The sequence below is a fragment of the Myotis yumanensis genome, unplaced genomic scaffold, assembly GCF_028538775.1.
Source record: "Myotis yumanensis isolate MYYU_CA2020_CCGP unplaced genomic scaffold, mMyoYum1.0.hap1 SCAF_17, whole genome shotgun sequence".
Classification (NCBI taxonomy): Eukaryota; Metazoa; Chordata; class Mammalia; order Chiroptera; family Vespertilionidae; genus Myotis; species Myotis yumanensis.
The window spans coordinates 22,517,309-22,530,816 of record NW_027223768.1 but is presented as its reverse complement, the minus strand read 5'-3'; the positions used below and the strand labels follow the sequence as shown (position 1 = coordinate 22,530,816).

The 13,508-nt window shown below is 36.4% G+C and overlaps 1 protein-coding gene across 1 annotated transcript in view; it reads right to left on the bottom strand.

The window, feature by feature from the left end:
- The window catches only part of CEP350 (centrosomal protein 350), a 115,323-nt gene that overhangs the window by 36,866 nt on the left and 64,949 nt on the right, over positions 1-13,508 (bottom strand). Inside the window, exons 25-28 of the mRNA XM_070396928.1 lie at positions 13,000-13,087; positions 10,299-10,445; positions 8,833-8,990; positions 783-982 (exon numbers count right to left, since the gene is read on the bottom strand). Coding sequence (XP_070253029.1) covers positions 783-982; positions 8,833-8,990; positions 10,299-10,445; positions 13,000-13,087 — 593 coding nt within the window. The remainder of the gene's footprint in view (positions 1-782; positions 983-8,832; positions 8,991-10,298; positions 10,446-12,999; positions 13,088-13,508) is intronic.

Sequence of the window (13,508 nt, the reverse complement as noted above, 5' to 3'; positions counted from 1 at the left end):
GCCAGGGAAGAAGATACCAAACCAGGCAGTGAAGTCAAAGAAGCTGGGAAGAAAAGGGAGGATGCACCTCCCACCACTGCTCCTCAGAGGTCCAGAGATCTGCAGCCACCAGCTCTCAAGGTTGCTGGACTGAACACCTGGATCCACCACTCCTGGGTGAAAGCAGCCCACCAGCCAAGCGACGCCCAGCCTGAGTGGAAGGTGACCTCCGACCAGAAACACCCCCTGTGGATCACCCTCAAGAAGACAGAGGACCTGGTTGATCACCTGCTCCAAGGAATTCAGATAACACCCTGCTGAATTCTCCCTTACACTAATATTTCTTTCTTATCTCTCCCTAAAGGTAATATGCTCTGGTATTTCTGGATAATCATGGTTTTTGTCTTTATAATAATTCTTATTTTTGTCTTTTTATGAGTGCCACCGGAACCCTAGGCTAGTACCAGGAGGAGAACTCTTCTGACCTTGCTGGGACACTCACACACACAAAAAAAATTTGTCTAAGTCATTCACCACATTATCAATTTTTTAATGTGTCAGACTCCACTTGGTCACAGAATACCCCATTTCCATTTCATGGAATTTACCCATTTCTTCTAAGTTTTCAAGTATATTAGCATAAAGCTATTCACAATATTTTCCCAACTTTCCAATTTCTGTAGCAAATGTACATTTATGGCCTTCATCACCCTTAATCATTCACATTTTTAAAAAATAATGAAGTAACTCTTTCATTATATTAGGCTTTAGTTTGTAGTCTGAATACAGTCAGTATTTATTACCTTTCTGTTCTATTCTCTGGTCCTCCAATTCTTTCTTAGGAGTTTTAGGTTTTATTAATTCTTTGTCCCAGGCAGCCAAAGCTTGTTTTTCCATCTGACGAATTTCTGCTTCCTCTGCATCTAAACGTCGCTTCCACTCTAGCAGCTCTTCTGCATGTTGTCGCCGTTGCATTAGTTTTTGCTCCCGCTTTGTCAGAAACCTATGGTCACACCATGAAGAACAGTGAGAGAACAAGTCTACAGGCAGAAATCACTTTGAGAGTGCTATCACTCAGCACCTTACCAACAAGCTGTGTAAAAAAGAACATTCACACTACTCCTCTAAAAAAGTTTGCGATAACAGAGGCTTTGATAAGTCAACTTAGAAAATGAGAGAATTTGTTTTACTTGTAATTGTAAGAGTAGCAAAGGAAAAAAGGGTGGTAAATTCAGAGAAAAAAATCTTGAGAACATCTGCACAACCATGATTGATAATATATATTCATTTTTCATAGGTGATTCTTTTTTATAAGAGAAGACATAAGGAATTTTTTCTGAAGGCTCAGGCCAGAAAACACAAATGCAAAACAACAAAGACCAAAACAACAACAAAAAAACCCCTAAAGCCCCCAAACAAGCAAACAAACAAAAAGCATGTTCATGTCCCTTTTTCAAATGCAGTCTGGTTTTGCCTCAGGTATAGTGAGTTTGGTAGCCATTACCTAAGAGATACAATGTCAGGTGTTACTCTGTTTTTCACGAAGAGAACACTGAGCACCACAGTCAGATGTCTAATGTATATAAACATAACTGTTTATTTACTGGAGTAAAGGATGCAGCAAATACCTCAAATTTCTCAATTTAACCTGATCTTTGAAATTAAATAGCCCAGTAACTCTTAGCTCCAAAATGTTAGGAGAAATTACCGATTTAGGAAAAGCTTTTTGAACTGTCCTCAAATGTAGATGCAACAGCTAAATAAAAGGTGGGCTGCTTATATTAGTGGAATTAGATCTGCAGTGGTAGCTAATCGACAAAAATGCACCCACGCATCCAACAAACACTTAATAAAAAGCCCAGGAACTGTCACTCCATTTCTTGAACAGCCAGCATGTTAAATTCATGTAGAAACAAAAAGGTAAAATCTATGGGACATTTGACAAGAGCCCTCTAAGCTGTTAGGACAAACAAACAAACAAAAAAAGAAAAAAGCAAACAAAACAAACAGAAAGAACAGAGCATGCTCTATCAAAGAGTGCACTGAAAAAGGTGCAGTTACCTGACCAACTGGTTGTAGATATACAGCTGGAATTTGGGATGGAGGTTGGGAAAACAGACACTGAGAGAGGCCCAGTGATGAGACGTAAAGACAGAGAAGAAGTAGTGAACAGGAGAGCAGTGTCTACAAAATAAGGAGGAAGATTTTAAAACCAAGAGATCAAGAGGCAGAAAGAATGAGAAAGGGAAAGCATAAGAGCTGAGTGAGGAACTTTTAAGGTTTCCTGAAGAACATTATAAGCTACTCAGTTAAAGCAAGTGTTATACTCTGTGTGACACATAAAACATGTACTTTTTATAGACCTTACCAATGATTTCTGAATAAACGTGCCTTTCTTCTCACATGTTGCTTAACCATCATCTATACTTTTAAGTAATTTACTTGTTTGTTAGTAAAGTAATAAGAAGTACATTTTGCAGCTAAATAAATTGCCCCATAAGCTTTAGCATAAAGTACAATTATGGCTGTGAACCTACGTATCAGCAATTCTACATACATATGTAATCCTGAGCAAGTGATTTTTATATCTGTAACTTGTCATATATTTTAAGATTAAAATTAAATAAAAAAGCACTACATTTGCCTTACTTAACCTTATCACCATGATCAACTTGAAAATAATAACATAATTTAGAAAATCAATTTATAGTAAAAATACACTATTCACCTCTACAACAAAAAAATTTACTGCTATTAACAGGACCAGGTAGAGGTTTCTTGCTTTATTTTTAACAAAGGCCCACTTGAATAATAATATTGAAATACAATATCTATCCTATAAAATATCAGGACACATAATTAAGAATAAACTAAGCTAATTTCAGTTTTAAAATTCATGCTGTGGACAGCTCAATCACAAGGTTAAAGGTAAGAAAATTATATATGTTAAAGTTATAAAAACAGCAAAAATCCACTAGTTTCCCTTCTTTTTAAATAACAAATATATCATTATATACATGAAAGAATAAATAAGTCTAGTAAGTTTGGAAAGGCTAATTCTCTTTGACAGAGCATGCTCCTGTTCACATGCACACAACAATAACTTGTGGATCAAGGCAACATTTATTGCCTTGGAAGGGCAAGGAATAATATCAGTACGTCACAGAAGTGAGAAAATCTAGGCATAAACCCAGCCACTCATTTGGATTTTAAAAAGTATGAACAGTCTTTCCTATGTGTATTTTTAGAAAACAGACGATCTCAAGTCTGTTTTCTGTATACAACTTAGTATTTCGCCTCTCTTTCATTTACACACACACACACACACACACACACACACACACCTGGAATGCCTTGATTTTCTGCACCAAAGTTCGAGGAAAAATAAATTTTCCAAATTTCAGTAAGACACTGCAATCGTCCTTGCCATTCTTTAATGCCATTCTTTAATGCAAGAACATATAATAAACTTATTTTGATGCCAATTATCAAAATACTTTGAGAAAACACATTTACTTGGCAAAAGGTCCAAAAAAAATCTATTCAACACTCAAATTTCACCCACCCTCTTATTAAGTGTATAACCGCTAAATGCATGCATGACCTAGTACAAAAAGTAGAATATTGAAACATGTGCAATAAACTGTAAAAAGATACAATTTAATTTTTTTGTCCAGCCCAATAAAGGATAATTTTCTCTATTAAAACAAATAGTGATCTTTTTCTTCATTTGTAAAGATTAAGCATATTCAAAAGCTCTAGGTTAGAAATGAACACCAGAAGAAAGGGCTAAGAGAAAAATAAATTAAAATAAATAGTATAATTAAAGTTTTAACTTAAAGTTAGAACTTCTTCCCAGAACATATATGTTCCTTATTTAATATATGTACATTTTAGAAGTAAAGAGTATCTTTTAAAAGCTAAATAACTAAAGTTGAGAGAAAAGCACAGTATTTTACACTAGACTTAACAATCCTTCAAGATGCTGCACAAGAAATAAAATTTGTGAATTATGGAGACATAAATGCCCACTAATAGAAAATGCTACTAATACACTTTATAGTTGTTGTTAAGGCATCTCCCAAACAAGGCCTCTGATAGTAAGAAAAGTGTACTAGGATTAGATGTATAATAGATTTAATAGAGTATAGAGATTATTATGTTCCTACTAGAGGCCCGGTGGGGTCCCTCTGCGTGGCCTGCAGGGATCGGGCCAAAACCAGCAGTCCAACGCCGCCTGCTGCTCCTGCTCATCCCGGCCCCAATGTGCCTGCCACCACCGCTCAGCAGGCTCACTGCCACTCCACTGCGGTCTCCGGGCTGCGGTGGCCAGCCCTGAGCCCTGTGTCTAACATCCATCCGTCAGCTGTGCAGTGCTCCCACTGAGGGAGCGCACTGACCAACAAGGGACAGCTCCTGCGTTGAGCATCTGTCCCCTGGTGGTCAGTGTGCGTCATAGAGACTGGTCGACAGGTCGAACGGTTGCTTAGGCTTTTATATATATAGATGATAATGTTTAATCTTAAGAAATTCATGAGTAATTGCGTCATTTTTAAAGTCACACTTTCATACTCTAAACTTGAGCTATGCAGCTATTCAACTCCAGCAATGAGCCAATGGGCCTTTTTCCAGTTTCAATAAATACTATTTAGAAGGCTCAGTTTCTACTTAGATAACTTTAAGTCATCAATGTAGGTGTTTTTTTAAATTCTAAGGTTAAAAGCAGATAGGCCAACTTAATTCAACTTTAATTTTAGTTGGCTAAAGTTCAGAGAGCAGGTTTCCAGTTCCAGCTCTGCCATTTGATGTGTGTGTGACCTGAGACCAGTTACTTAATCTCTGTGGGCATCATTCCTTCTTGTAAAACTAAGGGACTATATTAGATGACTTCCCTAAAAACCCTCCTAGTAATAGTATTTTATGGTTCTTTCTTTCTCCATTCAAGTATCTCCTCACACTTTTTTAATACAACAAACTGGTAGGCCATGTGACATAAATGAGAACCTCCTCCCCAACTAAGCTATTATAACTATAGATTGTCCCAACATATTATAAAATCATTTAATTTGAAAGAGCAAAATTAGGATCCAAATTTTTAAATGAAACAACCAGTTCTAAAATCATTTGGTTCTGAAAAATATTAAATAAAAATCTAATATCCTAAATCATTTAAAAATTCTTTCTGCCTCTAGGATTCCTTAATGTTATATTGTTATAAGTAAAAATAAAATTTGTTTTTAATTTGAAAATGGATTAATTTTTTCAAGTCCCTAAGCATTTCCTTTCTTTTTTTCTTGAATTTATTGAGGTGACATCCTATATAATAAAAGAGAAACATGTAAATTGACCATCCCTCCGCTGCACTCACCAGCCAATCAGGAGTGCTTATGCAAATTAACCCAACAAAGATGGCGGGTTAATTTGTATACACAGGCGCCGTGTGGAGAGCAGAGCGGAAGAGCCAGCAGCTTGGGGGGACGTGGTTCCCTTGGTCGCTCCTCCCAAGCCGCTGGGTGGAGAGCAGAGCGGGAGAGCTGGAGGCTTGGGGGGACGTGACTCCCTCAGACACCCCCCAAGCTGCCGGGCGGAGAGCAGAGCAGGAGAGCCAGGGAGAGTGGAGTGGCTTGGGGAACTTGGCTCCCAAGCCGCCAGATGGAGAGCTGAGAGGGAGAGCTGGTTGCTTAGAGGACTTGGCAGAGTGGGAGGCCATGGAACGGAGACAGAGCAGGAAGGGAAAACCAAGAGCACGGTAGTACCAGGAATTCTGGGAATAGTTCTGATGGCAGCCCCAGGACCGGAAGTGGAAGCCCAGAGCGCGGGGAGCACCAGGAATGCTGGGAATCATAGTTCTGGTGGCAGACGGCTCTCCTACAAACTAGAGCAGTGGTTCTCAACCTTCCTAATGCCGTAACCCTTTAATACAGTTTCTCATGTTGTGGTGACCCCAATTTCATTGTTACAAATTGAACATAATTAAAGCATAGTGATTAATCACAAAAACAATATGTAATTATATATGTGTTTTCTGATGGTCTTAGGCTCCCCCTGTGAAAGGGTCGTTCGACCCCCAAAGGGTCGCAACCCACAGATTGAGAACCGCTGCACTAGAGCAAAGTGAGCCTGGAGCAGGTTACTGTTGCGGTGGGGGATGGAGGGAAAGCAAAGGTGAGAGACATAAGTAAAATCAGAGTATCTAGGAAAAATTAAAGGGAAGATATCCTAAAACTTCCAGGAAATCTCCACCAATGAAGCAAAGAAAAAAAAATGCCTCTATTATTCTGAGAGCAACAAACCAAACTGAGTTGGGTCTCAGACAATTCACTCATATGATTGCAAAGATAGAAAGAAACTCCCGGATTGGAGAGGACTCCCCTGAGGGCTCCCAGATTGGAGAGGGTGCAGGTCGGGCTGAGGGACCCCCACACCCCCCAGTGCACGAATGTCATGCACCAGGCCTCTAGTTGGTTAATAAAATTATATAGGTTTCAGGTGTACAATTCTATAATACATCACCTATATACTGTATTGTATGTTTACCACTCCAAGTCAAGTCTCCTTCCATCACCATTTATCCCCCCAATATTCTCTTCTACCTTTCCTAGTCCTTAAAACATTCTTAATGATATTCAAAAAGAAAGATAAATGAGGATAAGATAACTGACCTAAAAGAAAATGCAGTCTAGTATTTTTTTCCTATAGAAAACTCTATTCAATTACTTAACATTATCTAATAATTTACATATACTTAAATAAACAAAATAAGACAGGTATATTATTCCTACCTAGAAAATAAATAAAATAAAAATATATTAACAGACTATCAGGATTTATTCAGCTACTACACTTAGTCTAGAATCTTCTCTATAAAAGTTATATTTCTAATTTAAGGCAATATGTATTACATTCTTTAAAATTCTAATTAAAATATCTTCTTTAATTAAATATCAAAAGCCTTCCTGCAAGTTAAATCCTTAACTTTTTAAATTCAGCAGATATGGTGAAGATTTCAATATTAGTCAGGTATTGCCATAAATATTTTTTGGTTTTGTTTTGCTTTCACTAAATAAATATATTTTATTTTTCAATTGCAGCTTACATTCAATATTATTTTGTACTAGAGGCCCGGTGCATGTAATTTGTGCAGTTGGGGGGTGGAGGGGCCCCTCAGCCCGGCTTGCACCCTCTCACAGTCCAGGAGCCCTCAGGGGATGTCCAACTGCCGCAGAGGCAAGAGAAGCTCCCACCACAGCCACTGCACTCGTCAGCCATGAACCCGGCTTCTGGCTGAGCGGCACTCCCCCATGGGAGTACACTGACAACCAGTGGGCAGCTCCTGCGTTGAGCATCTGCCCCCTGGTGGTCAGTGCGCATCATAGCGACCGGTCATTCCGCTGTTTGGTCATTTTGCATATTAGCCTTTTATGATACAGGATTTCAATAAGTTCCTATTTGAAAAAGCCTTAATTAATTAGTCTATTCCATGGAAATCATCCAAAAGGAATACTTACACATTGATGAATATTTGGTTTTAGCCCCTTACATTTTTAAAATTTGTATTTTTTAAACTTATTTTTATAATCAACTTGGGTATTTTTAAGTTATGAAATGCTAATATTAAGTTTTAAAATGCCATTTCAGCCAGGCTGGTATGGGTCAGTGGTTAAGTGCTGACCCAGGAACCAAGAGATTGCTGGTTTGATTACTGGTCAGGCACATGCCTGGGTTTTACGCTTGATCCCTGGTAGGGGGTGTGAATGAGGCAGCCAATTGATGATGCTTTTTTCTCATCAATGTTTCTCTCTATCCCTCTCCCCTCCTCTCTCTCTTAAAAAAAATCAACAAAAACATATTTTTTAAAAAAAGAAATGTAATTTCACTAAAGCAATGAAGTGCCAATGTATAACACCGCACCTATAGTTATTAACATTTGACTTACAACAGCTTAGTTGTTCAGAAAATAATTAAGTCATAGGTTGATTTAATGAATGTAGAGCATTATTTTGAATACAGAGCATATTTATGAATACAGAGCATTATTACATTTAGTGATGTGTGGTACACTGCCAAAGGATATCAAGATACAACTTAAGTTCAACCTGTGGTTCAAATTGCTAACTTAAAATAAAATGGCAATCAACAAAAATTTGTAATGGGTCTCCTTCCATATTTAAAGAAAGTAGAGGTTCTTCTTTAATCAAAGGTAGGGTCCACTAGCAGTTAATTTACATATTTAATGAAATGTACACCAAAAAGAGTAAACTCTCACATTAATGTTCTTTTACATGGTCAAAGGGGACATACAACTGAGCTACATTTAAGTAGCTTCTTTAAAAGAGCCTTTAGAAACTAATACTTAAAATTCCCAGGAGAATTTCAGTCTTTGTAGTTTCAATTGAGCAATCCACACCTACTCACAAGGTTAAATTTCTCTCTTCTATTGGAATAAGCCTGAGAGTTGTCAAAAAGCCACAGGATAAGATCTCAGGACATACCATTAATTAATTGCTTCCCCAAGTCAGGAGACCTGTCCTCAGATTTCAGAGAAAGTACAAATTTCACACTTACTCATAACTTTTGGTAAAAGAAAGAAGAAAACCTTGTCATCGGTATATGTACAAATACTACTTTTGATTTTAAAAATGAGAAACATGGCTATATTAAAAACAAGAATATTTGCTTTATAAATCAGATCTATATTTAACTGACTTGTAGACTGGCAATCTTTCTGTTAAAATGCTACTAAATCCATAAAGTACTATGTTATACCAAACTAATCTAATGAAGTACATTAAAAATATTATTTTTTAATACTACTTTCAATAAAAACAGGAACTATTTATGAAAATGAATTACTTTTCATCCATGCGGCTTCTCATTTTCTTCAGTTTCTGCATAATGCTGCTAGTTTCACTGCTGGAGATGGAAATGGGGGAAGGACTTCGGGTCTCCAAGTCAGTTGGACCAGGACTGACTGCCTTATTATCCTTTGTATCATCATCACTATGCGAGTCCTACAAAGAAAGGGGGATAAAGTATTACACTTTTACGAAAATTCAAGATCTCAAAGTGATCATAAACACTGTCATTTCAAAATTAAGTTTATATCCAAAACAGTATTTATAAAATAGCTGAAATTATGGTATTATTAGATGACAAAATTATATCACATATTTAAAACTGGTTAAAATATAAATTTTATGTTCTGTGTATTTTACATATATTTATATATAATCACAAAGTGTAATGTTTTTTTAAGAAGTAAAAAAATTTTAAAAAACTTCTGCTGTTAGTAATCTGGTATCTAAATGTCCTCTCTAATTTAATATATATAAAAATTATATATATTCCTCAAGAAGAATATATAATTACAGACATTATAACTATATAAAACATATGTACAGACACAAACAATGAAAGGAACACATAATTATTTTAATCATACTGATGGATGGATCTTTTTCTTTAAATATTCCTTATAGAAAACAATGTTTTTACAAATTAAAAAGTTTATAATAAAACATTTAGGAACCATTGGTTTAATCAATATATTATATCTAATGAACAAAAGTAAAACTTTAATTGCTTAGTAAGACTTTCCTACAAATAATCATTTATTCTCTACTTTTTTTGGAAGCTGGATAGGAATAATCATGACTTTTTATTTTGTGAACAATACAAACAAAGCAGAGGCCTTCTCCTTCCTGAACAATTCAGTCCTAAAATCATTAGATGAACAGAACAAGGTGGAGAAAGACAAAGAGGCTGAGAGTGAGGTGTCCCAACCTGAGTGAGATGAAGAGCATCTAATGTAGGAGAGTGGCCTAAGCGGGAAATAGGAGCCCAAGTTGGGCAATGGGGATGTCCAGTGGGACATGGCAAATCATGAGCCCAGAGTGAGGTGAAATTCCCAGAGAACATAGTCTGTGTCTCTCCTTTGAATCATGTATCATTATATTAACATTGAATAGCTGAAATAAGTTTCATATAAATAGCAAAAATAGTCTCTCATTAATTCTAAGGAATGTATCTGGATTGATGAGAAATAACAAGGTTCTCTGTCTCAACTGAGTTCATAAATGGAAAACATTTTTAAACTAATATATGAGCCATGTGTTCATTTCAAAACTTGAATATTCCATAGTAAAAAAAAAAATACTATCACTGTACATAAAGGCACATACATAAAACTTTACCCTAGTTCATCATGTATCACAGTGCTAGAATGAGTGTACCCATCATATCAGAAAATGAGGCAGGGCTAGGTATTAACAAGCAGCATGAGGCCAAAAGCAAAGAAAAAATAATTTCATGTGATTTACCAATTTATTTTCCCCTGCAGACTTTAACTTCTCCTGCAGTTTTATGGTGGTCTGTCGGATCCTTTCTATCTCCTCCTGCTGTTTAAGAATCAGTTGTCTTTCCTTCCGAGCTGCCTTATTAGCTTCTTGAAGTCGTTTAATTTCTGCCTAAGGTTTAAAGAGTTAGGAGAGGCACTGAGATTTGGAGGAGAAAGGTCCAAAGTAATATTTTAAAAAGAAAATCCAATCATCACATTTAACAAGAATAAACATATACAGTATCCTATCTAATAACAGACAAACAGGGTAATTGACCGTGCCTTCGCTACACCTCCCATTGGCTAATCGGCGTGATATGCAAATTCATCACCAACAAAGATGGTGGCTAATTTGCATACAGCAGGCGGGGCTGGCAGCACGCATGAGCAACGCTGCCTGCCGGACCCGGGACCCGGACCCCGGACCCGGTGAGGCGGGGCCGGCAGCGCTCGAGCGACGCTGCCCATGGGCCCCAGACCCCTGACCTGGCGAGGCGGGGCGGGACAGGCAACGTGAGATGCTGCCCGGGGGGGGGGCCCCGGGCCTTGGATCAGTGACCTGGTGAGGGAGCAAAGTGGAGGAGAAGGGAGAGAGCCCAGGTGGCAGAGAAGGGAGGGAACCGAGGGCTAAGTGGCGAAGGGAGGGAGCGAGGCAGCGGAGAAGGGAGCAAAGCCCTCCTCGGTGGGCTTCGCTCCCTTCTCTGCTTCGCTCCGGTCTCAGGAAGCCCTATTCTTGCAGGAATCTTCCTGCAACGGGCCTCTAGTTTCAAGATAAAAGTAATAACATTGAAAACTTTGTAAATATTGAAAAAGGGAAAACAAGTCACATAACTTCATCTATCTAAAATAATTTAACATAACCCTTTAAATAATTATAATTACAACAGACTATGATTTCATCTGCTCTTTTTATACTTAATATGCCCTTCACATTTTCTAGTATAAGTTCCTTATAAATTTTTACTATCACCAACACTGCTTTAATGTTTATAATTGTTTCATACTATGGATTAGTTCTTTAGGGGAGATTCCAAAAAATAAGACCAAGAGGATGAATCATTTTATGGCCCTTAAAAGGGTGTGTGTGTTTTTTAACGCTTAAAAGTTTTAAATTTGTTTTCAAAACAGAGTTGTCTCCACTTAAAATGCCACCAAAAACATTTAAGACTACATTGCACTAAACTCTCTCTACACAGGATATTATAAGCTCTCTATTGCTAATTAAGTGAGCAAAAGATGATACACTTTGCTGTTAATAAATGTTAAAATTTAACAGGGACTGTCCTTTTTTCAAAAATGTTTTAATCTGTTTTCTTGTCAATAAAAATAAACATAATAAAGACATTAACAATTGGTTACTTATAATTTCTTGCAATCATGTTTCCTAGGTAAACTAAAAACAAAAACAAAAACGCTATTTAAGTAGTAATCCAACATATAACTCAAATGATTAAGTTCATTGACCATCTAACAAAATAGTAACTGGCAACAGGTCAATAAAGGAAAAGAAAACTAGAATCTATTGATTCCATACTGACCAGGCAATATGAAATATATTTACATATGTTATTGCATTCAGTCCTTACAACCACCATATGAAGTCTATATAATCTCACTCCCACAGATAAGGAACTTAAGTCTCACAGAGTTACTTAAACTTGACTATGATTACACAATTGCAAGTGAAAAAGCTAGAAATCAAGTAATAACAACTAACATTTATTGAGCACCTACTGTGTGCCAAGGGCTGTTCTAAGTTTATTATATGTATTAATTCATTTATTCCTCCCAACAACCCTGCAAAGTATATTATCAGTATTATCCTCAGTTGACAGATGAGGAAACTGAGGCACTGAGAAGTTAAGTAACTTGTCCTAAGTTATGAAACTAATATTGGTAGACTTTGGATTTTAACCCAGGCAATCTGACTCTAGAGCTGAATTTTTAAGCACTACACCATGCTGCCTCTCCAAGATTTAAATCCCAGGTGTTTCTGAGTCCACTAAACCAAAATATTTGTCAACTTGTAATTAATATGCCTTAGAAATCTACTTGGGAAAACAGTGATTAAAAAATATTAATCTAAATAAACTCTTATAAATACCTTATTTTTAAAAAAATATGCATTTCAAAGGACTATTTTATTTTACACACTAAAAAAATAGTAACTGGCAACAGGTCAATAAGGCAGAAGACTTGATTCTACACTGCAGCGATTTTCAACCTTTTTCATTTCATAGTATACATAAACTAATTACTAAAATTCTGCAACATGCCAAAACATTTATTTTTTGCCAATTTGTCAAAAAAAAAGATATATAATTTTGATTCAAGAACACTGGTGGCTATTGTGTTGGCTGTTGTCATTTTTTCATTTGACAACCTAAAGGAAAGAGATCAATAACTAGTCAGGTATTGCATATTTTAAAAATTCTTGCGGCTCACAGGTTGAAAATCGCTGCTATATTGTATTAAGTCACCAGTGACACGCAATCCTAATTTGGAGAAATATAGTAGACTACCAAGCAACTCCTGTAATTATAGTAGTATAGGCATAAACAGTGGTGAATATCAATTAAATCTCAATTAACATAATAAGAAAAAGAGATTAGGCAAAATAGTAGATTCCACATCTAACTTGCCTTATGATAAGTTCCCTTACAGTAGTCTTTTTCCTAACATACCTTTTCTTGCTGCAACTTTAAGAGCAAGCCACGCTGCTTCTTCCGAAGTGGGGGCATTTTATCATCTTCTCCTTTGTCTCTGAGATGTCTGCAAATATTTCCCATCAAGACAAAGATTAGATTAAATTTCTAGTCTAATGTCAATAATTCCAACCACTAAAGTCTCTAAACCAATTAAACATTTTCAAATGGGGAAAACAGTTGCTCCATGCAGCAATTCCTATCCCAACAATTATTTCATTGCACAAACAATATATGCAAACTAGATTTTGTTCTTTAAAAAAAAAGGGTTTAAGAAATTTACAATATAATAAGGGAATTAAGTATAAAATAACAACATAAAAGTCAGTTAAGTGAAAAAAGAGAAATGCAAAGAAAATGTTACGTGAGTAAAAGGTCTTAAAAGCAACATGATTCAAATATGGCAGCCATATTTCTAGCTTATGAAACCGGGTTGATCAAATCAAAGAAACAAAATCATCTTTAAAAACCAAGCATTTGGTTTTAAT